General features: G+C 41.3%; 1 protein-coding gene and 1 long non-coding RNA gene across 11 annotated transcripts in view; one reads left to right on the top strand and one right to left on the bottom strand.

The window, feature by feature from the left end:
* The window catches only part of LOC148145894 (uncharacterized), a 119813-nt gene that overhangs the window by 4090 nt on the left and 87895 nt on the right, over positions 1-27828 (top strand). Inside the window, exons 2-3 of one of the 2 annotated variants that reach the window (XR_015761178.1) lie at positions 479-542; positions 6828-6875. This is a non-coding gene — a long non-coding RNA (uncharacterized LOC148145894). Of the gene's footprint in view, positions 1-478; positions 543-6827; positions 6876-27828 lie in introns of those variants that run through there. The other variant, XR_015761177.1, reaches the window with a different exon arrangement.
* The window catches only part of LOC122561603 (phosphatidylinositol 4-phosphate 3-kinase C2 domain-containing subunit beta-like), a 230771-nt gene that overhangs the window by 187161 nt on the left and 15782 nt on the right, over positions 1-27828 (bottom strand). For 8 of the 9 annotated variants that reach the window (XR_015761176.1, XM_087999661.1, XM_087999666.1 and 5 more), the window contains exons 2-3: positions 16032-17265; positions 3348-3478 (exon numbers count right to left, since the gene is read on the bottom strand). Coding sequence is in view for 8 of the 9 variants with exons in the window: in XM_087999661.1 (XP_087855787.1) it covers positions 3348-3478; positions 16032-17198 (1298 nt within the window). In the remaining variant the exon portion in view is untranslated. Of the gene's footprint in view, positions 1-3347; positions 3479-16031; positions 17266-27828 lie in introns of those variants that run through there. The other variant, XM_087999667.1, reaches the window with a different exon arrangement.

Genomic DNA, 27828 nt, shown 5'->3' with positions numbered 1-27828 from the left:
AGGAAGCCGATATTTTCGCACTTTATTTGACCTCAGACTGTATTCAGAAATAACTTGGGAGGTTTTCCAGTGACTGACTCCAACATGGCAGGAATCTAATAGATGCAGAATACGACGGGAAGGAAGGGGCTTGGAAAAACTTGCTCAGATGGCTGCATCTTTTGGGAATTTCTAGAAAGTTGCTTCAATCTACCTGAATGCACCCCTGTCTGCAGCTAAATGTTCTAAATAAATTAACAGAGAATAATGTTCCAACTAGTGTGGAATGAACTGAGCATTGCATCTAGAATGGCTAAACTCAAAGACGTTTCACCATTGTTTATATTTTTCTAACTATAGTGTTGTCTTCCTGACTTATGCTTTTCTATTGTTTTTTTTTTCTATTTTCTTTAATATTCTGCATGAGTATTAGGTGTTGTTTAGCACTCTTGCATTCTTGTCCACTGTAGCGTCTTATAGACATTATTGTATTATACAGGCAAAACTTTACAGAATTGCCTCAACATTGGCAACTGAATGAAGCCTTATAGAAACCAGGTCAGGTAAGGTACATGAAAAATTGTTGGATGGAGAACTCTTATGTAAGTAAGTCTTTGGCTACTGGGCATGCAAAAGAAGTTGAAGCATTAAGAGGAACGCTGGAGAAAAATAATGATGAATTTTTGGTTCCATCTCATTGCAACATAGCTTACAAGAAACAGGTCACCCAAAACAGAACCCTTAAAGAACCGTGTATGAGGAAAAGACAATTATGTTTGGTACGCTTGCCTTCGTTGTTAAGTCTTTTGAGTTAGGATTGGGAAGTCATGTTGAGGTTGTACAGGACATTGGTGAGGCCTCTTCTTGAGGACTGTGTCCAGTTCTCGCTGCTCAGTTGTATTATTAAGGATATTGTTAAGCTGGAGGGGGTCCCAAAGAAAGTTACCAGGACATTGCTGCGTATGGAAAGTTTGAGTAACAAATGATAGGCTGGGACTTTTTTTCATTGGAGCATAGGAGGTTAAGGAGGTGGCCGGATAGAACATTATAAAACATTGAAAAGTATAGATAGAGTTAATGGTTGTTGTCTTTTCCCTAGGATGGGGGATTTCAAGACTAGGGAGCATGTTTATAAGGTGAGAGGAGAGGGATTTTAAAAAGTATGAAGGGCAAATATTTTACACAGAGGGTTGTTCACATGTGGACTGAACTTCCTGAGGGAGTGGTGAAGATGACTGGTACAATTACAACATTTAAACAAGACATTTTGATAGGAACATGAATAGGAAAGGTATGGAGGGATATGGGATAGGAGCAGGCAAGTGGGACGAGTTCAGTTTGGGATTATGTTCAGCATGGGTAGATTGGACCAAAGGGTCTGTTTCTGTGCTCTATTACCAGACGCAGAGGAGCCCAAAGTATATAGTAACAAGAAAATTAAGAGCAAAGAGCTGGAGCAGGAACATGAAGGAAGGGAGAAACACCTCAAAGATTGAACTCAAAGCTTGGATTCCAACATCATTCCAAAGGATGGAATACCATTAATGCAACACCCTGTTGAAGAAGGAAAGGAGAAAGATTACAGGAAACTATAGACCAGTTAGCCTAACATCCGTTGTTGGGAAAATACTAGAGTCCATTATTTAGAAGAAAAAGCAGGATGCTTAGAAAAGCCTGATGCATTTGAGTCAATATGGTTTTGAGAAAGGAAATAATACTTGATAAATTTGAGGATATAGCATGCGGATTGTTAAAGAGGAATTAGTAGAGGTAGTGCATTCAGATTTCCAGAAAAATTCAATGAAGTAAAAAGTTATTGCACAATATAGTAACTCACAATCTAGAGGTAATACGTTAGCATGATTGGGGATTGGATAAAAGAAGACTTGGTAGAGAGGGCAGAGTGTAATGTATCTAAATTTGCCACTGATACAAAAAATGGATGAGTGCACATGTTGTGATGAGGACATAATGAATCTGCACAGGATTATAGGTTGAGGTTGTCAGATGGAGTTTAATGTATGAAAATGCGAGGCCATTTACTTTGATTGGATAACTCAAAAAACAGATAATAATTTAAATGGAGAGAGGTTCCAAGAAAGTGCAGTATGGAAAGATTTGAACTTGAAATGATAAACATTAACATGCAAGTGCAGCAAGTAATTAAGAAGGAAAATTGAATTGCTTGGCCTTTATTGCTAAGGGTTTGAGTCATGTTGCAACTTCCCAGTGCAATGGTGAGGCTGCTCCAGTAGCAATGTTTTGGTCCCCACATTGAAAGGAGGATATTCTGGCTTGGGAGGCAGCTGGGAAGATATTCACCAGGCTGTTTCCTGGGATGACGAGGTTGACTTATCAAGAATGGCTACCCAGGTTAAGCCTTAATTCATTAGAGTTCAGGAGAATGAAGGTGATCTTATTGAAAGTTCTGAGGGAGCTTGACAAGATCAATGTTGAGAAGGTACTTCTATTAGTCAGGAACTCTCAGACTAAGAGACACAGTCACACCCAGTTAAAACTGCAAAGGGTTTCTTCTCTCAGAGGATCGTGAATATTGGAATTTTCCAGCTCATGGAGCTGTGGAGACTAGTTCACTGGAAGTTTTTAAAAGAGGAGGCAGATCGATTTTTGAAATATCAGGGAGTTGAAGGTCATGAGGGGCTGGTATGAAAGAAGAGTTAAAGCTTGAGGCAAATCAGCCATGATCTTACAAAATGGCAGGATGCACTGGGGGTTGGGCCTATTCCCTGCTCCAATGTCTTATGTTCTTACTAAATCAGAAGAAAATGAAGTAAAGATGTCTGGCAGAGATTGGGCTGAGGAGCATTAAATCACATTAAACTAAATGTGAAAAAGCTTTGATAGAAAGAGAGTGGTTATAGGAGCTGTGATTAGTGTAGACTTTACAAACTAGCACCCCTAGGCCACATCTGCCGGAGTTTCTAATCAATGCAACTGTCAGGCAAAGCTTTCTGCTGGAGGTGCTCATTTATAACACTGATGTTGGAAGCACACCTGGACTAAGTGGAATGTTATTTTTAAAAAAAATCCTGTTCTCTTCTCTAAATTCCAGCCCTAGTTTGCCAGAAGTAGAATTATCTAAATGTAAGCATGTTAAATGGGGCACTTCCTGATTCTGTTAAGTTTGTGCTGTAGTTGCCATATTATAGTGTAAAATTAATACTTAAACATAAGCTGGATTTAAAAGACAAAAATACATCAATAATAGAGATGGAGCCCTAAGGGGCAACAGCTGAATGGATTGAGAAAGCTTGGAAACTACATTTTATGTCTTTACTTAAACACTAGGCATAGATCAGAAATTACGATCAATGGTTCGTGACTTTATTTGAATGTTTCTGACTCACACATTTAACAAGTCGCAGAAGGTAGCAACCTCCTCATTGCTTCCTCCAGGTTTATCTACAAGCTTCAGTTCATGGTCCTTCGGAGGCAGTGACCCTCTGTTCAATTCCTCTGGGTTGTACGTAGCTGAAAACTGGAACCAAAAGTAATGTCAAAGTTGAAATAACAACAAAGGATTTTGACACCAAGGCAGCAGGACAGTTTTCATAAAGTTTATGAATGGTTAGGAAGGATGTGAAGACTGGAACTAGGATTTCACACCAGAAGCCATCTGGTAAACATGTCTTCAGATATAAAACCATTAGAAATAGGAGCTGGGGTAGGCATTTGTCCCTTATAGATTATGGTTGAACCGCCTTTAGCTTTAACTCCTCTTTCATGTTGCTCCCCCTTGGCCCTTAGCTTCCCAATATATCAAAAGTCCATCTACTGCCTTTTTAAATACTTTCAGTGATCTAGTCTCTACAAATCTCTGGGGCAGAAAATTTCAACCACTCACTAGTCTCTGGGAGAAGACATTTCTTAGCATCTCATTTTTAAACGTGTCCCCTTCTTCTGTAACTAAATCATCTAGTTCGAGATTCACCCTCGAGTGAAAAATCTTCTCAAGATCTCTCCTGTAAAGACCCTCCAGAATCTGAGATATTTTGATTAGATCACCCGCTCATTCTTCTAAACTCTTCGGCATAAAGGTGTAACTGTTCGCCGAGCTGGGAATTTGTGTTGCAGACGTTTTGTCCCCTGTCTAGGTGACATCCTCAGTGCTTGGGAGCCCCCTGTGAAGCGCTTCTGTGATCTTTCCTCCGGCATTTATAATGGTTTGTCTCTGCCGTTTCCGGTTGTCAGTTCCAGCTGTCCACTGCAGTGGTCAGTATATTGCCATCCACAGATGCCACCCACAGATTCAATCAATAAGCACATCGACCTGGACCCAATATACCGACCACTGCAGCGGACAGCTGGAACTGACAACCGGAAGCAGCAGATTCAAACCACTACAAATGCCGGAGCAAAGATCACAGAAGTGCTTCACAGGAGGCGCCCAAGCACTGAGGATGTCATCTAGACAGCGGACGAAACATCTGCACCACAAATTCACAGCTCGACGAACAGAACCACAACAACGAGCACCCGAGCTACAAATCTTCTCACAAACTTTGAATAAAGGTGTAACCTGGGTTATCATTCTCGATAAGTCAACCCTTTCACCCCAGAAATTAACCTAGTAAATCTCTTTTGAAAAGCCTCCAAAGCCATTATGTTCTTTCTTAAATGTAGGGGTGAAAACTGTGCACAGTACTCGGGTGGCATAGTGCTCAGTGGTTAGCCCTGCTGCCTCACAGCACCAGGGACCTGGGTTTGATTCCCGCCTCGAGCGACTGTCTGTGTGGGATTTGCCTTGTGTCTGCGTGGGTTTCCTCTGGGTGCTCTGGCTTTCTCCCACAATCCTAAGATGTGCAGGTCAGGTGAATTGGTCATGCTAAATTGTCCATAGTGATAGGTGCATTAGTCAGGGGTAAATATAGGGTAGGGGAATGGGTCTGGGTGGGTTACTCTTCAGAGGGTGGGTGTGGACATGTTAGACCGAATGGCCTGTTTCCATACTGTAGGGAATCTAAGCTAATCTACTCCAGGTACTGCAACGCCTACATGCTGCCAAGATATATTACTAAGATTTCCTTATGTGTAAACGCCAATTCTCTTGTAATAAAAGTCAAAATTCCATTTGCATTCTTAATTACTTGCTGCATTTGCATGTTAATTTGGCATTTCCAGTACAAGGACACCCAGCTCCCTCTCCGCTGAACTTTATTTGAAACCTCTCTCCATTTTGATAATTGCCTTTTGCGTCTTCTTACCAAAATGCATGACGTCACAGTTTCCAGCATCTGCCAAGCTTTTGCCCTCTCATTCAACCTATCTATGTCTTCTCACAGATTCCTTGATCCTCATCACAACATGCTGTACCACCTACTTTTGCGCTATCAGTAAATTTGGATTCATTATATTCTGTCCCTTACTCCAAGTCACCAATATAGATCATAGTTACATCTGTCCCACCTGCAAAAAACCCATTTCTGACTCTTGAACATCTGTGTTAATGTACCCTCAATACCATGAGCTCCTATCTTGTGCAATAACCTTTTATGTATCACCTCATCAAATACCTTCTGGAAGTACTCAACACCTACTGATTCCCTTTTATCAACACTCTTCTATCCCCAAAGAACGCTGGCAAATTTGTCAAACATGATTCCTCTTTTACAAAACCATGTTGACTCTGATTATGTTAATTGTTTCTAAATGTCCTGCTATGTCCTCCTTAATAATGGATTGTAGCATTTTCTCAAGAACAGATGTTTGGCTAATTGGCTGATAGCTTCCAGCTGTCTGTCTCCATCCCTACTTGAAACAAGGCATCCCGATAGTGATTACCAGTATGTTGGAACCCTCCGGAAATCCAGTGAGTTTTGAAATATTTCCATCCATATCTGCACGGTCTCTGCAGCTAGTTCCTTTAAACCCCTTAGGTGTAGGGTTATCAGGTGCTAATGACTTGTCTGCCTTTAGTTCCATTAGTTTGTTAAGTACTTTGTTCCCCCTGATAGAGACTGTTAAAAGAGCTTTACTCCCATTTGCATCTTGTTTATGAGATGTTAGTTTCGAAGGCTGAATATTAGTTTCGATTATGTGCAATTTCCCTGTTTCCCATTATTCATGTTCCAGTTGCATTCTCGCGGTTCCCACACTTACTTGAATTACTGTTTTTCTTTTTATACACCTGTAGAAGCTTTTGCTTCTTTTAAAATTTCTTTCCAATTTACTTTTGTAATCAATTTTCTCCCTCTTTATTAGCTTTACAGTAATCTACACCCGATTTCTAAAATATCCTAATTTACTGGCTTGACATCAAGTTTTGCCACTTTGTCTGCCTTAGTTTTTGATTAGATACTCTCCTTGACCATTGTTAACCATGGGTGATTCATTTTTCTCATTGAGTCTTCTTTTTGACCAGAATATAGTTCAGCATTATATCTCAAGCAATAAAAATGCTGAAATATCTGTTTAAATATTTGCCACTGCTCATCCATTGACTTTTTCTTTAGTCTGTTTTCCCAGGCTACTCTAGACAACTATTCCTTCATACTTTTGCAGTTGCCCTTATTTAAGTTGAGGACACTGGTTTTGAGATCTGAGTTGCTATATTTCAAACTTAATTCGTAAATTGAAATCACCCTTGTAATTGAAATGCCCCACTTACATGCTTGCATTAGTTCCCAGTTGATACATTGTCCTGCAGCGAGGCAACAGTTCAGAGTCCTAGAGATGACTCTTCGACCTTTGTAATCCTTATTTTCACTGAAATTGATTGCATGTCATGATGTATTGCAATAATGTCACTACTCACGACTACGCTGATACCTTCCTTTATTAACAAAGCTACCTCATCTCTTTCTCATTTTTGCATATTCTTCCTGAAGATTGAACACTCTCGAATATTGAATTCTAAGTCCTGGATATCATGTAAGCTTTCTGTAAGAATTATGAACCCATTTTCATTTATTTCTATTTCTGTCATCAACTCATCTATCATGCAACAAATACTATGAACATTCAGAGGAAGATCCCTAAGCTTTGTCTTTTTACCATTATTGTTTCTAATTTTGGCTGCGTTCTTCTGTATACTTCTTGTTAACTCTTCTTGCCACACTTTGATTATTTTTCCCCTATTCTCTAACCTGCACCTCTGCCCTCTCATTTCTTTTTGATATTTTTATAACTCCCCTTGAGTTACATCTTCCTCTGCACTAATTCATTCAAAGCCCTATTTACAACCATCATTGTGCAATTCTCCAGAATACTGGTCCCAGCAATGTTCAACTGATGCTCATCCTAATGGACAGCTCTCTTTCCCAAGCACTGGTGCCTGTGCCCTAAGAATTAGAACACATTTCTTCCACACCAATCTTTATCTCTCTAATCATATTTACTCTGTGCCAATTTGCATGTGGTTCCGTTAGTAATACAAACACTATTACCTTTGTAGTTTTGCTCTGAGCTGCTCATTGTCTCCCAGCAGAAACTGTCCTACCTACATGGATCATGACAACTGAATCATTCCCCTCCCACTCCCAAGTTCTCCTTCAGCCCAGAAGAAAGGTCCTGAATTTTGGCATAAAATAGGCAACACAGTCTTTGGGACTTTCTTTGCTGCAGAGAACAGCGTCTATTCCCCTCATTCTCCTAACTACTGTTTAGAATAGAATCCACACTTACCCTCTGAAGAGTAATCCACTCAGACCCATTCCCTTACACTATTACTCTATATTTACCCCTGACTAATGCACCTAACCTACACATCCCTGAACACTATGAGCAATTTAGCATGGCCGATTCACCTAAACTGCACATCTTTGGATTGTGGGAGGAAACTGGAACACCCGGAGGCAACCCATGCAGACATGGAGAGAATGTGCAAACTCCACACAAGACAGTGGCCTGAGGCTGGAATCGAACCTGGGTCCATGGCGCTTTGAGGGACAAATGTTTACCACTGTGCTGCCATGCCGCCCCACAGTGTATTTCTACTACATTTGTTTTTACTCCCCCATCATGAACAGCACTCTGTATCAAAGTGTCTTGGTCTGTTTACTCATCCTCTCTCTCTGTAGTCTGCGTCCTAGTTCACATTATGAGCAGGAACCTTGGACCTGTTGGACATGGACACTGGCTGCGGCTCTTCCAAAGCTCAGTTCTGGTACTCAATACCTGCCTGACTTACTAACATACCCTGCTGTCCCTGATCATGGACCCAAATTCAATGTAATCAATTTAAGAGATGAGACTATGTGATGATACTGTGTATTTTGTCCTAAGTTTGTTTGCAGGGAGGTTCTAAGGCTGAGACACCACTAGAGTAAACCACTTTTGAGGTCTTGGGTGTTTTTTTTTAATGTTGGAATGATAGAAGCAGCCTAAATGGGTGTGGTCAAACTCCCACCTGCACAACCAGGATTTTTAGTTTTATCAGTAAAAGCTGCTGGGGTTGTGAAAACCTGAGTTCTCTCTCTCTCAATAGTCTTTTGATATTCTTTCCTCCTGGATTGGAGAACTGCATGTTAGACAATCTGTTTTCTGAATTTGCCTTTTTGCCAAGGATGTGTTAATGGGATGTTGCTATACTGGAAACATTAATTAGCAATAGTTACTGTATCTATTATTATGTTAAGTTTTCCAGTAGATTTAAGTTATTCCAATTCCTTATTTATTTTATTGTACTTTAAGTATAGTGGGTGAATAAAGTGGGTTTTGCTTTAAATCCAGTAGAAATGCATCTGGAATGCAACACCTTACATTTAACATTATTAAAAGTTAGAGTTTAGACTATCTTCTAGATATTTTGAGGGGGTTTGGTCTGGTCCATAACACTGTCTCCTGAAACATCGTGTCCAGGTAACACTGTCCCTGCAGCATCTGCAGTCCAGAGACCAATTCACCAACTCTGAGCCAAAGTTCCTCAAGAACACAACACCTGGTGCCAATTTGGTCACCGTGGATTGCATTAGTACACACCAATTCCCACATATTTACAGCTGCAACACATCACCTGTGTAGCCATCTCTATTCTATTTAATATGTTAAATATTTTTAAAAATGAATTTTCTAACTATACGAACCACTTGTTCAATCAAAAGAGACACACGTCGCACTTCGATTCTAACAGGGGCTCTCAGTTGCCAGTTTTTATCTACCACCACTGACCTTCTCATGTAGGTCTACTCTTCTCTTCATGAAGCTGCTGTTATGTGCCTCCTTATGCTATTTGACAAGCTGTTGACCCCAGTCTTTCTCCACTGTTCATAAAACTGCTCTCCTTACACCCTCTTGCTATTTCAGAAATTTATGGTACTTCTCTCACACTCTGTTTTAGATGCTGGCAACTGTCTTAAGTGACCCCATCTGCCCCCCTCACTTCTTTCAACTACATGATTATTGTACTGGTATAAAAATCAGGATCTCCTCTTGCAAGATTGGTTATAAAGATAGTTAGAATGGGGAGGCAGGAGAAAGTGAGGACTGCAGATGCTGGAGATCAGAGCTTAAAAAAGTGTGCTGGAAAAACGCCGCTGGTCAGGCAGCATCAAAGGAACAGGAGAATCGACGTTTCGGGCATAAACAGAAGATTCCTGAAGAAGTGCTTATGCCCGAAACGTCGATTTTCCTGTTCCTTTGATGCTGCCTGACCTTCTGCGCTTTTCCAGCAACACATTTTTAAGAATGGGTTACTAGCTCAGTTAACATATTTAAAGCAATAAATGATACCATAAGTTAGACCGACACCTCTTGGAACCCAGGAATACACATTTTATCATGAGCAAGCAATGGGCTATGTCCAAATCATCTCCTTGCCTTTAACAATGAGTAGACTGTTTAATTAGATTCATATTTCACTTTGCTAACTCTCCAATTAAATATTTGTTGAAAATTACATCGAAATAAATTTCAATGGACAGATAATGCTGGTGACCCAGTAATCTGTTGTCCCTTCATACTGAGCTAGTGTACACATCAGGGAGCGTTTGGGGAATAGGGATGGCATTGGATAATTTCACAATGGGTGAAACTACAGCCATAGGCCTCTCTGGTCCGATTTCTTGTCCAATTTCACCTGATATCATGAAGGTAACTCCAGCCCATCAATTTCCTGAGCTATTAAATGTTTTGGGCTATTGTAGTTCTAGTGAATAAGATGACAGAGATTTTATTTGAGATGTGTGAATCCTTGGTCTTCTACTCAATCCAGTAAAACCTACCTGTTAATCTTAGGTTACCACTCTCAGTTTCTGAACACTTGTAGCATTGTTAGTATGCCTGTTCTGATTTTGTTATGGAATTGTCACCATAAACCATAGTGTCACCCGTCTAACAAGAACCAACTACACCTCCAAAAGATATCACTTTCTACAATACTTTACCAGTGCTCTTTTGGTCTGTGTGAATGGAGTCAGTACTGTTAGGATATATCTTGAGGGTACTATCATTTCCATTGTGATTTCTGTATTAAGCTTGTGGTGGAAGTTTTTTTCATTTACTCCATTCCCCAATTATGTACTGGCCCTTTCTCCTAGTCTCCCTCCCTTGTTTATTCACTTCTCTCCCTCATTCACTCACTTTTCCTCTCTCTCAATCAATTATTCTTCCCATCCCTCATTCTATACAATATCTTAACCAGTCACTCCTCCCCCGTCTCATTCTGTCATTCCTTCACTTAATCGTTTGACCCTCTCCTCCCTCTTTTTCTCATTGTACTCTTTCATCTTCTCACCCCCATTTGTCATGATGAGCTGATCCAGCTCAGCAAAGTGCTACAATTCAACCATGACAGGATAGTTCTGACATTGGAAAGTGAACATGTTTTCCTGTGTTAGAAGAGGAAACTGGATAAACAGTTTGGGTCAATATTACTTATGAGAGGAGCAACCAAATGTACAATAATTATCCAAAGGCGTTCTTTCAGATTATGTGAAAACAGAGAATAAATAATAAACAAAGACCTGCAGATGCTGGAAATCTGAAACAATAACAGAAATTGATGGAGAAGCTCAGCCGATCTGGCAGAATCCATGGAACTCAGAAGAAGGTACAGTGGACCCAAGATGTTGATTCTGCTTTCTTTCCATGGATTCTGCCAGACCTGCTAAGTTTCTCCAACAATTTCTGTTTTATTTGAAACCAGAGAACATTACAAGGTGCGTTCTTTGCCCATGAAAGTTGATTTTCTGTGGCCCTTTTCAGATTTCAATTTAAAACAGTATCAGTTAAGTTATCAAATCCCAATCTGCCTAAAAGACCCCATTGGGTGCCCCTGTTGTGCCTGCAATTAACCTTCCAGTCAAACAGACCTGAAGTGAGTAACACTTTTAAAAAAGTCATGATTCGGAGATGCCGGTGTTGGACTGGTTATAACACCAGGTTATAGTCCAACAGGTTTAATTGGAAGCACACTAGCTTTCGGAGCGATGCTCCTTCATCAGGTGATTGTCAGGAGAAATTGCAATTCTCATCAAAACTCTGTGCACCAGACTCAACCTTCATGAGCAGCTTTGTTCATTTTAATGGGCCACTTACTCATACATGTTTTCCTGTGTTTTATGGAACACATTTAAGAGCATGAGAAACATCATATATTCTCAGTGCCTGAGGTCTAATGTAGACTTGTATCTTATTTTGTGTTCAACAAGATAAGAAAATTGACTGATGTTTCATCATCTTGGGAGTGTGTGTTGTCCCCCCTCCCCAGACTCTGTTGCTGTGTGTGACAATGTTTTGGCACAGTAAATTGGTTTATGTAGAAAAGTATTATGTTTTAATATTCACTGATGGATCACTGATGTGAACAAAGTAAAGCGTACAACAAAGCTGAATAGTGTTTATTGATTTGGCAGCTGAACTAAATACTGAGACTACCTTATGATCTCTGATTTACCTTGTTTTGCTGGGAAGGTTTGGTAATTAATTATGTTTGAATGATTTTATATAGGCTTATAAAAATTGCAAGTGCAATTATTTTTCTTGTTTTTGAGGTTTCCTTGGGTTGGGATTTATTTTACAACTGGTTCTTTTTATGTTCAGCTGCTATCTGTAAATTGGAGCACGCAAAGGTTTGTAACTGACCTCGTGCACTGCAACATTCTGCCTTGCCTTGGGGGCAAGTGGAATAACAGACAAAGCATTCATTTCACATAAGATTTTCCTCTCAGTATATCCTCAGGTTACTGTATTGCATAATTAAATGTTGAACATAAGATGTTTGGACTATGTACAGGAGTTAGCAATACTGCTGTGCATGTGTACGCCAAACATTTCTTATTCATGTACTAATCCAAATGTTTTTTAAATGTTGTAACTGTACCCGCATCCACCACTTCCTCAGGAAGTTCATACCACACATGAACCACTCTCTATGTAAAAAGAAAAGTCCCTCATGTCCTTTTTTAAATCTTTCTCCTCTCACCTTAAAAATATGCCTCTTACTCTTGAAATCCCCCATCCTAGGGAAAAGATACTTGCCATTCTTCTTATCTCTCCCCCTCATGATTTTGTAGACATTTACATGGTCACCCCTCAATCTCTTTAGCCTCAGTGAAAAGATTTCCAGCCTATCCATCCTGTCCTCAGAACTCAAACCCTCCATTCCTGGCAACATTCTGGTAAATCATCTTGAATCCTCTCCAGCTTAATAATATCATTATGATAGCAGGGCAATCACAACTGGACACAGTTCTTCAGAAAAGGCCTCACCAATAGCTTGTACAATCTCAACACAACATCCCAACTCCTCCACTCAAAGGTCTGAGCAATGAAGGCAAGCGTCCTAAGCACCTCGTAAACTTTGAGTACATTTTTCTGCTGTGTCTCAGTGGTAACACCCCTCTCCAACAAACCCTCCCACAAAAAAAAGGCACAAGAACTTCCCATGTCCAAATTTTGTGCACCACAAAAATTCCTATGCAATGAAAATCTCAAACAAGAGAGAATTTAACCATCATCCTTTGATATTCAATGGTATGTGAACCATATGTGAAGCTGAATCTCTCACTATCAACATCCTGGGGATTACAATTGCCCAGAAACTCAACTGGACTCTCCACATAAACACTGTGACTACAAGAGCTGGTCAGGAGCTAGGAATACTTCAGTGAGTACCTCACCCCTCAGCTCCCCAAAGCCTGATCCCCATCTAAAATGCACAAGTCAAGAGTGCGATTGAGCATTCCCCACTTACCTGGTTGAGTGCAGATCAAGACTTCACCATCCTGGACAATGCAGCCTGCACCATATCTGTAAACATCCACTTCCTCCACCACTCTTGCCCATTAGCAGCACTATGTACTGTCCAGAAGAGGTACTGCAGAAATTCGCCAAAGTTGGGATACATGGGAGCACCTGCAAGTTCTCCTCCGGGCCACTCACTATCCGGACTTGGAAATATATTGCTGTTCCTTCAGTGTCACTGGACCAAAATCCTAGAACTCACCACAACAGTGTAGGTGTCCTTAGAGTACATAGACTGCAGTGGGTCAGGAAGTCATCTCATCACCACCTTCTAAAGGGCAATAGGGAGGGGCAATAAATGCTGGCCTAGTCAGCAACGCCACACCCCATGAATGAATTTACCATGTAGTATGAAATTTCATTTAGCTGCTTTTACAGCAGTAACTATATTTCCAAATGTTTGTATATGAAAGCAATGGAAATGTCATAAGAATCAATAAGGTCATAACTGATGTCAAAGATGTATTGTGTGCCACACTATCCTATTGTCAATATATCATTTGAGAAAATAAGATTTTGCTTGTAGAAAGAACAGTAAACTAACCCTCAGGTGGGAGTTAGTATTGCAAAGGAAAGGAGAATCTTCAATCCACATTTAAAACAGAGTAGGGCAAGGTTACATGTTCCAACCTGCCTTTGGTGAAATTAGAATATCAGATACATGAGAAAAGCACAATATGAATTTCACATCATACATGATTCCTTTCACAAGATTTTCTGGTTATACAATCCGGGGCAGTGCGGTGGCAGAGTGGTTAGCACTGCTACCTCACAGCACAAGGGACCTGGGTTCGATTCCAGCCTCGGGTGACTGTTTGTGTGGGTTTCCTTTGGGTGCTCCAGTTTCCTCCCACAATCCAAAGATGTATGGGTTAAGTGAATTCGTAATGCTAAATTGCCCATAGTGTTCAGGGATGTGTAGGTTAGTTGCATTAGTCAGGGGTAAATGTAGAGTAATAGGTAGGGCAATGGGTCTGGGTGGGTTACACTTCGGAGGGTTGGTGTGGACTTGTTGGGCTGAAGGGCCTGTTTCCACACTGTAGGGATTCTAGATTCACAATCCCACAATTAGATATTGCAAGTTATAGGCACAGTGCTGAATGTAAGGTTTTTGAAATTAAAAGCAGGAAGTGCTGGAGAATCCCTGCTGGTCTGGCAGATCTTGGGAGAAAGAAAAACACAGATAACATTTCAAGTCGGTACCACTTCTCTGTAGGAGGAGTGTCCTATTGGAGTCAACGTTCACTCTACTTCTCTCACCACAGATGCTGCCAGACCTGCTGAGTTTCTCTCTCACTTTCTGTTTCTATTTCAGATCATAGAATCATATTTCCAGCGTTGGCAGTATTTTGTTCTTGTAGGAGTTTTCGACCACCTACAGGAGTAGCTGCACAAAGGAGAATGTTAAACCCAAACTTGAGACTTTTTGTGTACATTGTGTCTGCTTTTATTCCAGCTAAAATGGCTATATTTACATTTGATGTGCATTCCACCAACCTTCCAGTGAAGACACTGCAGGACCATCATTAGTAACTGTGTGCAATTACAACATGCATCTATTATTATAACAATAACCAGGTTTTGTCTGTCTGCACTTTCCTGAATGGTCTGCAGTTTGATTCAGGACTTAAGCCTACTGTGTGTTAGGGATGTGCAGAGAACTCTAAGTACATAAGGAATGTGCAGTTGTCAGCAGTTGGTGATGGTGGTTGGTTAGAGAGGGTTGGTTAGAGGAAAAGAAAATGCCAAGGAAACAAGAGACTTCTGGCTGGAGAGATCAACGGAGGAAATAGAGATTGGATGGGGATGACCTGAGAGCAATAAAAGGAACGGTATGGTTATAGCATGATAATATACAAACATATGAGCTAGACCATTCAGCCCCTTGACCCTACACTGTTATTCGATAAGGTTATGCTTGATCTGATTGTGTTCGAATTCCACCTTCTCATGCACTGCCCCTCCACCCCATTCACCCTGGTAACAGATGGCAATGAGAATGGCATTGCTGATACTAATTTCATTGCAAGTCTTTAGTCGGTCTCTGTTAGTTTAAGTAGGTATTATGGGAATTTCCTCACATTGCTGCAGTTCGACCTTCAGTAAAATGGTCATTCTAAAATGTGGTCACCACTGCCATTGGACCTGGAGCAACTTGAGAAAATCCCAGAATTATGACTCTACTATAAATATGGGCACAGGATATTAGAAATGGAAGAAGATGACAGGAAATGTATAGAAGTGCACTTATGTATGTATGTGGGAGAGGGAATGAGTATATGTGTGTGTGTGCGAGAGAGAGAGAGAGAAAGGGAGACATAGCAAGTGAGAGAAGAGAAGAGAAATCGTTATCACTGTCCAGCTGTTTAGTAAAATAAGTGAACACAAATAAATGGTCAAAAAAATTCCCTTCTCTCTCACTCTCTGCATTTCTACTTTATGCCTAATCTTCTCTCTCTCTCTCTCTCTCTCTCTCTTCCCTCCTTACCTCTTCATTTCTCCCTCTATCTCTTTCTCTATCCTGTTTCTTTTTCTATTTCTTCCTCTCCTTCTGTTCTCCCTCTCCATTCCTCTCTCTCTCTGACACTCTACTGTTCTCTCCGTATCCTTCTCTCTCTATTTCTTTCTCCATCTATGTCAACATGTCATTGATGCATGTTGTTGATGTCCAAACCAAATACTTGTCATATCATTGGAAAAATGAAAATTTCAACTACACAATTAAGTTATTTACACTGTACTGAAATTCAAAGCAAACAGTATATCTTTGTCAATGTAGAAAGGTAATGGCAATGCAGAAAACTAACACTAAATTTAAAAAGTGCCCCATTCCATAAAACATTACTTACATTGTTATTATAAGTTTGAAATAGGACTTCATGGTCAGAGGTGGCAATATCTGAGGCTGGTAGCTTTGTCCAGATGTCTGATTGAGGACATAAATTTATCAGTGAGGTAGATGGCAAAACATGTGTTTGTGCATTCCGAGTGTCTGCTCCACAGATGCTGAGTGATTTTGGGAAAGGTGCATCACATGAATATTGATTAGGAAGGTTTGTATTGGATGACCCCATTTCCTCAAAACCTATCGGTATGAGCGGTGAATGCAGAGAGTTGGAATCCACTGCAGCCAATCCTGTTTTCCACAACTGGTGTTCGGATTTTCTACTTGCATCCATTTTAGAGGTGGGATAAGAGGGACTAAGTGAATTGGAGCTTACAGGAATGACATCCTGAAATCCCAGAGCAGACATTTCTTGATAACCAGTTCCAACGTATTCTGGCTCACTATTCAAGCTCATCAAATTTGGTTTTAGAGATGGTGGGATTTGGCCATCCTGCATTAGACTGGGTGGTGTTGGTTGATTATACAAAGACCATCCAACATTTGTCAAGTTTTCCCTCTGTTCCAAGGGAGCTGAAGGTGTGATTGACGTTTTACAAAATGAATCAAATGGATCGTGGTCAAGTATGTGTTCAGGATTTACAGGATATGGAACTAGAATGGGATACGGTGTCTGTACTGCACCTGATCCTTGCAGAGTCTTTGGTGAAATCCCATTGGGATGTTCCACATCAGGATCTTTCTGGAAACCGAATAAATCTCTGCCATATGTTGTGTAGTTTGAAGCAAGGTGCCAATCCCAAGAGCTCTCCTCAGGGGGGTTTGCATAGCTAACATTTTGTAAGCCAACTGATGCCCAGGTTTCTTTATTCTGCAGACCGGGATGCCAAATATTGTTGCCCGCTGTATTACAGTGCGGTTGACAGTCAGGAAAGGTTTCCTGTTGCATTGAACATGCTATCTGGTAATTGGGCATTGGATTCAATAGATTAGCCGTAGTTATTATCCCTTGAGATTGCACAGAATTGAGCATCAGTTGTAGGTTAGTAGCAGCACTTCCAGTTCCTGGTTGTGTGTCGTTTACTTGCCAGCCATATGGAACCTGCACTGAGGAATTGGAAGCAAGATATTGTTGTTGATCTGGAGGATACCCATCAGCTGGTAATTCCATTTTCCAACACTCCACCTTCACTGTTCCTTCCTCAGAAATGTGAACATCACAACCCGATCAGAATAACCTTCAAGATAAAAAAAAATCAACTGAATAATATTTGCAATGGTAAAAATAACCAGCCATGCTGTAGATTAATCAAAATAAAATACTTTAATCTATGCTTCATATGTTATGTAATCCTACACAGCAAAGGAAATCAGCTTGATGCTTACTGAATTGGGATTTAATGGGTCTCTCTGAACTTAAAATTAGCATTATCATTTATAATCAGACATAAAAAGAACACCTGTTCCATATGCTGTACCATGCTTTATTTTGATTTTCAGAAACGTATTTACAGATGATAATTGATTCAGAATTAAATTTGGGTTTTGATAGGCTTTTCATGCAAGGTCATGCCATGTGAATCACTGTTCATATTCAAGGCTGTGTTACCTACCAGAACTGGGGAAGGTTCCCTAATTTTTATTCATCAGTGGTCTATCTATCAAACTGGAAAAAGAAACAGTTTTCAAAGAGACACTGAGGCAAAAACCAAAATTGATGGAGAAACTCAGCAGGTCTGGCAGCAACTCTGCAGAGAAAGCAGAGTCAATGCTTCAAGTCCAGGGACTCTCCTTCTTAACTGATGGTAGCTCGGAAAAGGTTGGTGATGATGGGGGGTGGGGTTGTGGGAGGGTGTCAGGGAAAGGAGTCACTGGAAAGGAGGAGACAGAGCCACTGAAATCAGCTTTGTGTTTTTAAATATTCTTTCTCAGCATTTGACTGTTGATGTCAAGACCAGCATTTAGAGTCATTGAGTCACACAGCACAGAAACAGACTCTTCGGTCCAATCAGTCCATTCTGACCATAATCCCAAGCTATACTAGCCCCACCTGTTTGAGCTTGGCCCATATCCTTATAAAGATTTCTTATTCATGTACTTATCCAAATGTCTTTTAAACATTGCAACTGTACCCGCATCCACCACTTCCTCTGGAAGTTCACTTTGTGTAGAAATAAATTGCCCATGATGCCTTTTGAAAATCTTTCTCCTCTCACCTTAATATGCCCCCTAGTCTTGAAAGATTCCCCTCCCAGGGAAAAGACACTTGTCATTCACCTTATCTATGGCCGTCATGATTTTATAAAGCTTTATAAGGTCTTTATTTATTCACCGGATGGTCAGGCAGCAATTTCTGCCCATCCCTAATTGCCCAGAGGGCAGTTAAGAGTCAACCACATTGCTGTGGGTCTGCAGTCATGTGTAGGCCAGACCAGGTAAGGATGGCAGAGTTCCTTCCCTGAAGGACCTTAGGGAACTAAATGGGTTTGTATAACAAGTAATGATGGTTTCAAGGTCACCACTAAATATTGTTTTGAATTCCAGTCTTTTAAAAATTACCGAAATGTATTGATTAATTGAATTTAAACTCCGTTACTTGCCCTGGTGGGGTTAGAAACCATGCCCCCAGACCCATTCACTTGGGCCTCTGGATTTGAGAACTGTGCACTGCGAGTCAACATCACCTCACCAAGGTATATTATCCCTAAAATGTTGTCTGGAGAGTCGAGCCTCTAGTTGACCTCAGTAAAAGGTTAATGCATGTAGGGAGTTGATGGGCAGGTGGCAGCTGCGTAGGCAGTTCCTGGACAAGTGGCATTTAGTTGACTACTGAGAATTTCATGCCAAGTCAGGGAAACAAAGCATAAATAATTGTTGGAGAATCTGGAGGTGCACTCATTCAGGCAATTTGCACTCAGCTCAGGAAAGAACAGGAATAGTCAAGGTCCTGTTCCTGGTATCTGCCAGATGAAGGAGTGAAAATCAAGGTCATTGTTTCTCAGGACTGAGAGGCATATGTGCCTATCAGCGACAAATTGCTGGAAAAGCTCAGCAGGTCTGGCAGCATTTGTGAAGAGAAATCAGAGTTAATGTTTCGGGTCGAGTGACCCTTCCTCAGAACTGGGCAAAGTTTGAGGAAGGGTCACTCAACCTGAAACGTTAACTCTGATTTCTCTTCACAGATGCTGCCAGACCTGCTGAGCTTTTCCAGTGATCTCTGAACTTGTTTTTGATTGACAGCATCTGCAGTTCTTTCGGTTTTTGTTTAGGACACCTGTCAAGCAGGTTTGAAGCTACATTCCTTGCTGTGACTGTGGAGCTTAGTCCGATCCCCTGTATTAATCACATTAATAAAGTAGACTGGGGGTGAATGAATACCTATCTCTGGGAAATAATAAGTGGAAAACAAGGTTATTTACAACACTTGTATGATACAGTGAAAGCTCAAAGTTTGAAATTGCACTGTGTGATAATGACTATTACATCCTCATTCTGACACCTCCATTTTCTCTTGGGTTCAGTATTGCACTTGTATTGGTTCAAGAATTTGAAAAAAATTTATTTTCCCTCTGAAATATTGTTTATTAAATTACTTTTGTATTCGCAACTCATCATCCTCTCTGCTCCTCATTCAATGACATTCACCAATTTTCATCAAACATTCATTCTTATTGTATCTCATGTGCACAATAATTGTCAGGACAAAATGAACAAGCGGGAACTATTTTCAGAGGCTCATGACAAAGGCCTTTAAGATCAAGAATGGGTTTGATGGGATAGACGTACAGATGTTCCCTGTCGTTGCATGTCTACAACTAGGGGTCCTAAACATATGAAAGTTATTGATAAGTCCAAGAGGGAATTTAGGAGAAAAGTGCTTATTTACAGAATGGTTAGAAGATGGAGACAAGAACATGGAAACACGAGCAGGGTTAGGCTATTTGGCACATTGAGTTTACTCCTCTGTTCAACTTGATCATAACTGCTCTTTTACCTCAACAACACTTTCCCCATGCTATCTCCCTTGACAACTTTAATACCTGAAGAAGGGCATGTGCCCGAAACGTCGAATCTTCTGTTCCCTAGATGCTGCCTGACCTGCTGTGCTGTTCCAGCAATAAAGTTTCAGCTTTGATCTCCAGCGTCTGCAGACCTCACTTTCTCCTCCAACTTTAATATCTCATAATCTATTGATTTCTGTCTTGAATACTTTCAAAGAGTAAGCCTCCACAACTCTCTGGAATAGAGAATTCCATAGATTCAATACCCTCCGAGTGAAAAAATCAGTCCTTATTTCAGTTCTAAATGGCCTGCCTCTTATTTTAAGACTGTGCATCTTAGTTTCAAGCCCCACCTTGAGGAAACATCTATTCTGCAACTACCCAGTTAAGCCCTAAACATTTTCTGAGTTTCAGCTCTCGATTGTCTAAAGTCTGGACGATACGGGCCCAGTCTCCTCAATGTCTCCTCACAAGACAATCCCGCATGTCCAGGGATCAGTCTGGTGAAGCTTTTGTTGAATTCCTGTCATGGCAAGCATATCATTCCTTTGGTATGGAGACCAGAACTATGAACACACACTGAGGTGCAGTCTCACCAAGGCTGTACGCAATTGCAGCAAGAATTCTTTACTGCTGTATGCAAATCTGCTTGCAATAAAGGCGGATGTGCCAATTATTTATCTTATTTCTTGGTACAGCTGCATGTCAGTTTTTAGTGACTTATGAACAAGGGCAGCCAGATCCTTCTCAACATCAACAATTCCTAATCTCACCGTTTAATAGCTGCGGTGAAGAACAAAGATGCTCTAAGGGAGACAATAAATACATAATGAGAAAGGATTAGATTGATATGTTGATAGTGAGGAACAGGTATGTGTGGAACTCTGTTGAACAATATGGACTGTTTCTGTTCCATAGATTCTGTGTTCCTTGATCATGTTTCTTTTGCTGGTCTTCAGCAGTACACATGTTGCGCTGTGACTGTCTAAAAGCAGCAATAGGGAGAAATATGTCTTGCTCAGTTAATGACAGAGAAGGGTCTGTGCCAGAGGCAACTTCAACACGTGGGAATGAGCTGTGCTTCAGGGACAGTACATATGGCAGCTTCGAGATTTACTGCGCTCAGGTGCAGGCATGCTGCATGTGTGTGTTACTGACAGTGGGAGTCCTAAACCAAATGACAGAACCCCTGTGAGGTTGACCGCCCCAGCTTTTCAGCAGAATCAGTCTTGCTCTGCAACTCTGCAGCTTTATAGAGGTTGGCCACCCCCTCTGGGTAAAGTCTGATGCGGGATCATGACACATGACCAGAAAACTCTCAAGCCTGGCTGGCTCTGGGGAGAATGCCACTTCTCTGAATGAGCTAGAAGCCTTACAGAGAAGATGCAGAGCAACAGGCAAATGAAATACATCAATGTGAGTGTGAACCAAGTGACAGATCGAGACTTTGATTTAACGTTTTAGCCAGAAGGATACAGCTGCGTGCTTCATCATGGTTGAGAACCCAGCCAGAACCATTGTGTGCATACATAAACTAAATCAGGTCTTTATCTTTGGGCTATGAGCATGTCTTAAGCCTAGCCTTTTCCAGCAATGCGAATGTTTACAGCATGATTATAATCAAGACTGGTCACTGTCATAATGTTATGCAGCCATTATGGCACAGAAGGAGACCATTTATCTCATCAAATCTGTGATGGCTCTCTGTGAAGCATTCTCTGATTCTGCCCCCATGGTCTGACAGTTTATTTTCTTTGAACACCTATTCAATTTCATTTTGAAATCATTGGCATCTTGGCTTCCAACAGTTCATTGGCAATAGGTTCCAGGTCATTTCCACTTCCTGTATAAAAGTTTTTTCTCATGCACCCTCCCTCCAACCTTTGTCCAAAACATTGACACGAGATGCCCTCGTCCTTGAATGATCAAGTAATAGGAACAGCTCTACTTTGTCTACCTTATCTAAACTGATCACCACCACAGAATCACAGAATTGGTACAAGCAGGAACAACTTCTCCCTAACTACTCCCTCCAGCTTACTCATGGGTTTGGAAATCTCTATCAAATTTCCTCTCAGTCCTTTTCTTTCCAAGGAGAACTGTACCAACTTGTTCAATCTATCCTCATACCTTATATCCTCATGCTTGGAACCATTCTTGTAAATCCATTCTGTACTCCCTTCAGTGTGTAACCATCTTTCCTACAATGTGGCGCCTACAACTATACACAATACTCCAGCTGAGGTTCAGCAAATACCTATTTACACACCTCTATCAAATTGGAGATGGTGAGGACTGCAGATGTTGGAGAAGTTGGAATCGATGAAGTGTGGTGCCAGAAAAAAGCACAGCAGGTCAGACAGTATCTGAGGAACAAGAGAGTCAACGTTTCAGGCATAACCCTTCATCAGGACTGGGAGGGGGGGGGGGGAAGGGAGGAAGATGAGAAATAAATAGGGGGACCTTGAGGTAGAGGAAAGGTAGGTGGGATGGCGATAGGTGGGTAAAGATAGGAGGTAATTATGATAGGTCAGTGGGAAGTGTGAAGTAGTTAGGTGGGAAGGAAAATGGACAGGTAGGACAGGGCAAGAGGGCAGAACTGAGTCGGGGGGGTGGTTGGGGGGGTTGTGGAGGTGTGGGTACGTGTGGAGGTGGAGGTGGAGGTGGAGGGGAGGTTTGGAAACTGATGAATTCAACATTGAGGCCGTGTAGTTGTTGGTTCCGGAGGTGGAAGATGAGGTGTTCCTCATCCAGTTTGTGGGTGGCCCTGTTTCAACAGTGGAGGAGGCCCAGAATAGACATGTCATCAGGAAAGTGAGAGGGGGAGTTGAAATAGATGGCCGCAGGAGGGTCGGGTTGATTGGTGCACACAGACCAGAGATGTTCCCTGTACTGTTCTGATACCACCCACACCCTTCATCTCCTCCATGACCTCCAATTCCTCGGCCTCTAATACCTCATTTTCACCAGGGATGGAGGCGGAGGGGAGGGGACTCCTCTATACCTGCCTCCCCCATGAGGAAGGCCTAAAAGCCCTCCGTTTCTTCTTCTCCCACCAACGCAACCAGTCCCCCTCCACCGACATTCTCATTTGATTGGGGGAACTGGTCGTCACCCTCAATAAAGTCTCCTTTGAATCCTCCCGCTTCCTACAAACTAGGAGGGTGGCTTTGGGTAGCCGCATGGCTCCCAGCTAAGTCTGCCTCTTCATAGGATATGTGGAACAATCCTTCTTCCACAATTACATGAGCACCATCCCCCCACCATTTCCTCTGCTACATCGATGACTGCATCAGCAATGCCTTGTTCTCCCACAAGGAGCTTGAACAGTTCATCCACCACACCAACACTGTCCACCCTGACCTTTAACTGGACCATCTCGGATACCACTCTCCCCTTCCTGGACCTCTCTGTCTCTGGTGACTGACGCACCATTGACATCTACTTCAAATCCACCCTGCCCATCCCTATCAGCATTCTATAAGGACTGTTCCCTTCATGACTCCCTTGTTTGGTCTACTTTCTCCACCAACCCCCTCTCCATACCCAGCACCTTCCCTTGCAACTGCAAGAGGTGTAAAACCTGCACCCACACCTCTCCCCTCACCTCTGACCAAGGACCCAAAGGATCATTCCAAATCTGGCAATGATTTACTTGCATATCCTTGAACCTCATTTACTGGTCTCGTTGTGGTCTCCTCAACATCGGACAGACCGAGTGCAAACTCATGGAACATTTCAAGGAACATCTCTGGTCCATATGCACCAACCCCAACCCCATCTTCCAGTGGCCATCAAATTCAACTTGCCCAATGACATGTCCATTCTCGGCCTCCTCCACCACCTAAATAAGGCCACCCACAAACTGGAGGAGGAACACTTCACCTTTTGCCTCAGGAGCCTACAACCACATGGCCTCAACACTGAATTCACCAGTTTCCAAATCTCCTATTCCCCCACCCCCACCCCATCCCAGATCCAACCCGCTGATTTGGCTCTGTCCTCTTGACCTGACCTACCTGTCCATCTTCCTTCCCACCTATCCACTCCACGTTTCCCACTGACCTATCACTATCATTTCTGACCGTCGCCCATCTATCGCTATCCCACCTCCCTTTCCCCCAGCTCCACCCCCCCCATTTATTTCTCAACCCCCTCCCCCCTCCCCAGCCTTGATGAAGGGTTATGCCCGAAATGTTGACTCTCCTGTTCCTCAGTTCCTGCCTGACCTGCTGTGCTTTTTCCAGCGCCAGACTTTATCACCTCGGTCAAATCTCCACTCAGACTCCTTTGATCCAAGGACAGAGGACACAGCCTATTCAGTCCAACCTTGGAGCTACAGTCTCTCCTTCCTCGAGTGAGCTGGGTATTGCAACATGTCAAGGCAGCTTTGCCATTCAAGCGAGGGAGAGTAAACAGCAATGTCGTGGTAGTTGAGGACAGTATAGTCAGTGAGAATTGGCATAATTTTCTGTAACTGAGAATGAGAGAACACTGATTTTGTGTTGCCTGCCTGGAGCCAGGGCCTGGGATAATTGCTCTGGGCTAGAGAGAAACTTGCAGTGGGAAGGGGAAGATCCAGTGGTTGTAGTTCATGCAGGCACCAACAACAGAATTAAGGTTAGAAAAGCAGCTATTGATTATATTGAAAAGCAACACCTTAAACCTGATAATTTCTGGGCTATTATCTGAGCCACAGGCAAATTGGCACAGGATAAATTTACTTATGGAGTTAAATGGGTAGCTTGGAGATTGGTGCTGGAGAAATAGGTTTTGATTTATTGGGCACTGGCTCTAGTACTGGGAAAGTGTGAGCTGGGAGGATGTTCCTAATTCATGTTGGGACTCGTGTTCTAGCAAGATGTATAACTAGGATGAAAGAAAGAGCATTAAACTAAATAGTGATGCAAGGGAGCAAGTTTGTGAAAATGTGCTACAGAGTTAAAGGCTCTGTACCTGATGTGTGTAGCATTGTTAACGATATGGATGAATTCACAATTCAAACAGAAATGCGTTAGTAAGATCTGATCTCCATTACAAATACATGACTGCAAGATGATAAAGACTAGGTCCTGAAAGATTAATGGTTATGACAATTCGGAAGGACATGAGGCTAGCAGAAGACAGAAGGTTGGCTTTATTAATGAAGATGGCATTATGAAAATAGATAGAGATCGCCTTAGTTCTAAGGATCAAGATATAGGATCGGTTTGAATAGAGATAAGAAATAGCAAAGGTTGGGAGTCACTTATAACTGTAGTTTATAGGCCCCCTAACAATAATCACTCTGTGGGATAGAATGTACAAGAATAAATAACTTGGTCTTTGTGAAAGGTATGTCAATAATCATGGGTAATTTAAATCTACATATAGATTGGGTGAATCCAATTTCCAAAGGTAATTTGGAAGGTCAGTTCATGGAGTATTTTGGGGACAATTTATTTGCGCTGTACTCTAGTGTCAACCAGAATTCAGGCTTTTCTCGATCTGATAGCACACAAGAAGACAATATTTATTCATTAACTCATAGTGAAGAAATCCTTAGGTTGCAGTGATCATAACATAATTGATTCTTGTATTCAGTTTGAGGTTGATAAGACTGGGTCTGAGACAAATGTTTTGAACAAGACAATTTTGAGCAGATGAAGACAGGCTAGTTTAATTGAACTTAGAAATTAAGTTAAAGGATAACTAAGAAGATATTTAGGAGATATTTAATTGCATTTAGCAAAGATGCATTTTAGTAAGGAAGCAAGACTCTAGAGAAGGATGGGCCATCTGTGATTAACTAAAAAAGTTAAAGATAGTACCACTTTCAAAGAAAAAAACATAGCTAATCTGTAAAGATTAGCGATAGATCATATAATTACAATATAAAATCAGCAAGGAATGATTAATCAGTTGGGTGAAATAAGAAAACAAGAGAAACCTAGCTACAAATATATTTAAAAAGTAGGAGTTTCGACAGGTATTTTCAAACAAGTCATGTGAACATTGGCCCTTTACAGAGTGAATCTGAAGAATTACTGCACAATAAGGAAATGGCAATGAACTGAATATATATTTTGCATTTGTCTTTGCTTTTGGAGGATACAAACAACATGCCACTAATAAATGTGTAGCAAAAGCTGAAAGGGAACAACAATCTTAAAACAACTACAATCACCAGTGAAAGGTTATTGAAAAAATGACTAGATTTAAAGCTGACCTCAGTTGCTGGTGAACTTCATCCTAGGATCTAAAAATAGTGGCTGCTGACACAGTCGATGCTTTAGTTCTCATTTTCCAAATTTACTAGATTCTTGAAAAGATCTGTAGGTAAGGCATCTTTTATTAAGGAGGATACAGCAAAGTGCTGTAAAATTCTTAATGCAATAAGCCAATATAGTTTTGTGAAGGGGAAATCATGTTTGACTGAATTATTAACATTCCTTGAGGAAATAATAAGCATTCTGAGCAGAGGGAAACATGTGGAATAAGGTACATGGAGTTTCATAAAGATTTTGATGAGGTGTCAATCAAAGGTTATTAAACAAATTAAGAACTCTTGGTGTAGAGAGTAATATTATCATGGATAGAGGGATTGATTAGCTAACGGGAAACAGGGAGCAGGCATAAATGGATCTTTTTCAACTTGGCAAAATGTATTGAATAGATTGCTCCAAGGATCAAGGCTGGAGCCTCATCTATTTATAATTTATATTGATGACTTAGATGATGGGACTGCAAGTTGGATTGCTAAATTTACAAAGATATATGGGAAAGTAAGTTGTGAAGAAGACATAAGAATAGAATAGAAAGTTAGTATCATGTGTACTTTTACATGAAAAATACAGTGAAAAGTTTTATAAGCCTCCTTACCACAGTGCCTAACTCAATGACAGAAGTCATATATTAAAAACAGAAGTAAATTTAAGACAAAGTTAATCACAGTTTACTTAATGACTCTAGAGCTCGGGGCAAGCTGATTTAGGAATGATGGAATATCCTGAAGATGCAACCCGGCCAAGACCACCGGGCCAGCCCACTGGGTACTAGGCCAGAAGCCTTGGCCGAAGAAGACTGCCATGCTGGGCCGAGACCACCATTTCTGGATGAGACTGACTGCTAGGTCACTGGAATATCTGGACACTGAAGACGAAGATGACAAGACCTCCATACCAGGAGACTGCCATGCAAGAAGACTCCACATTGGGCCAAGACCGCCCTTCTCCTCCTTTAGGCATTCGGGCCTAGCTATGGACCTGGAGCCTTAGCCTAATCCTCGAGATCAGGCCAGTAGAGTCAGATCGGGACCTGATCTTCACTCACTGGGAGACCCTGATCTAGGCTGAGGCTTTGTCTAGCTCATCCTGGTGTTGTTGCAGGAGTGCTTCTCCTTCACCCATCCATTTCCAGACTTAAAAGAAAACAAAACAAGAACAAGAAGAGCAAAAGGAGAAGAAGAAAAAGAAAGTTGATGGAAGTAGACGAGTCTTAGGCTCAGCCTCCCTACTCTGCTGCCTTCTTGAAAAAGAAGAGACATTGGTAAGACATATCATTGAGCAAAACTTTGAATGATGGAATATAATATGGGAAAATGTGTACTTGTCCACAATGACAAGAAGAATAGAAAAATACCATATTAAATGAGAACACTTGCAGAAAAATCTGTGTCCTGATACTTGAGTCAAGGCAAATGGGACACTCTCATTTATTGCAAAGGGGAATGGAATCTGAAAGTAGTGATGGATTGCTATAATTATATAGTATAGTAGTGAAAACCAATCTAGATTACCTTGTATGGTTTTGAGCTGCTTA

The sequence above is a fragment of the Chiloscyllium plagiosum genome, unplaced genomic scaffold, assembly GCF_037043375.1.
Source record: "Chiloscyllium plagiosum isolate Xiang-an unplaced genomic scaffold, Cpla_swu_hap1 HiC_scaffold_23, whole genome shotgun sequence".
In the NCBI taxonomy this organism is placed as follows: domain Eukaryota; kingdom Metazoa; phylum Chordata; class Chondrichthyes; order Orectolobiformes; family Hemiscylliidae; genus Chiloscyllium; species Chiloscyllium plagiosum.
This window is presented reverse-complemented; position numbering and strand designations above follow the sequence as displayed.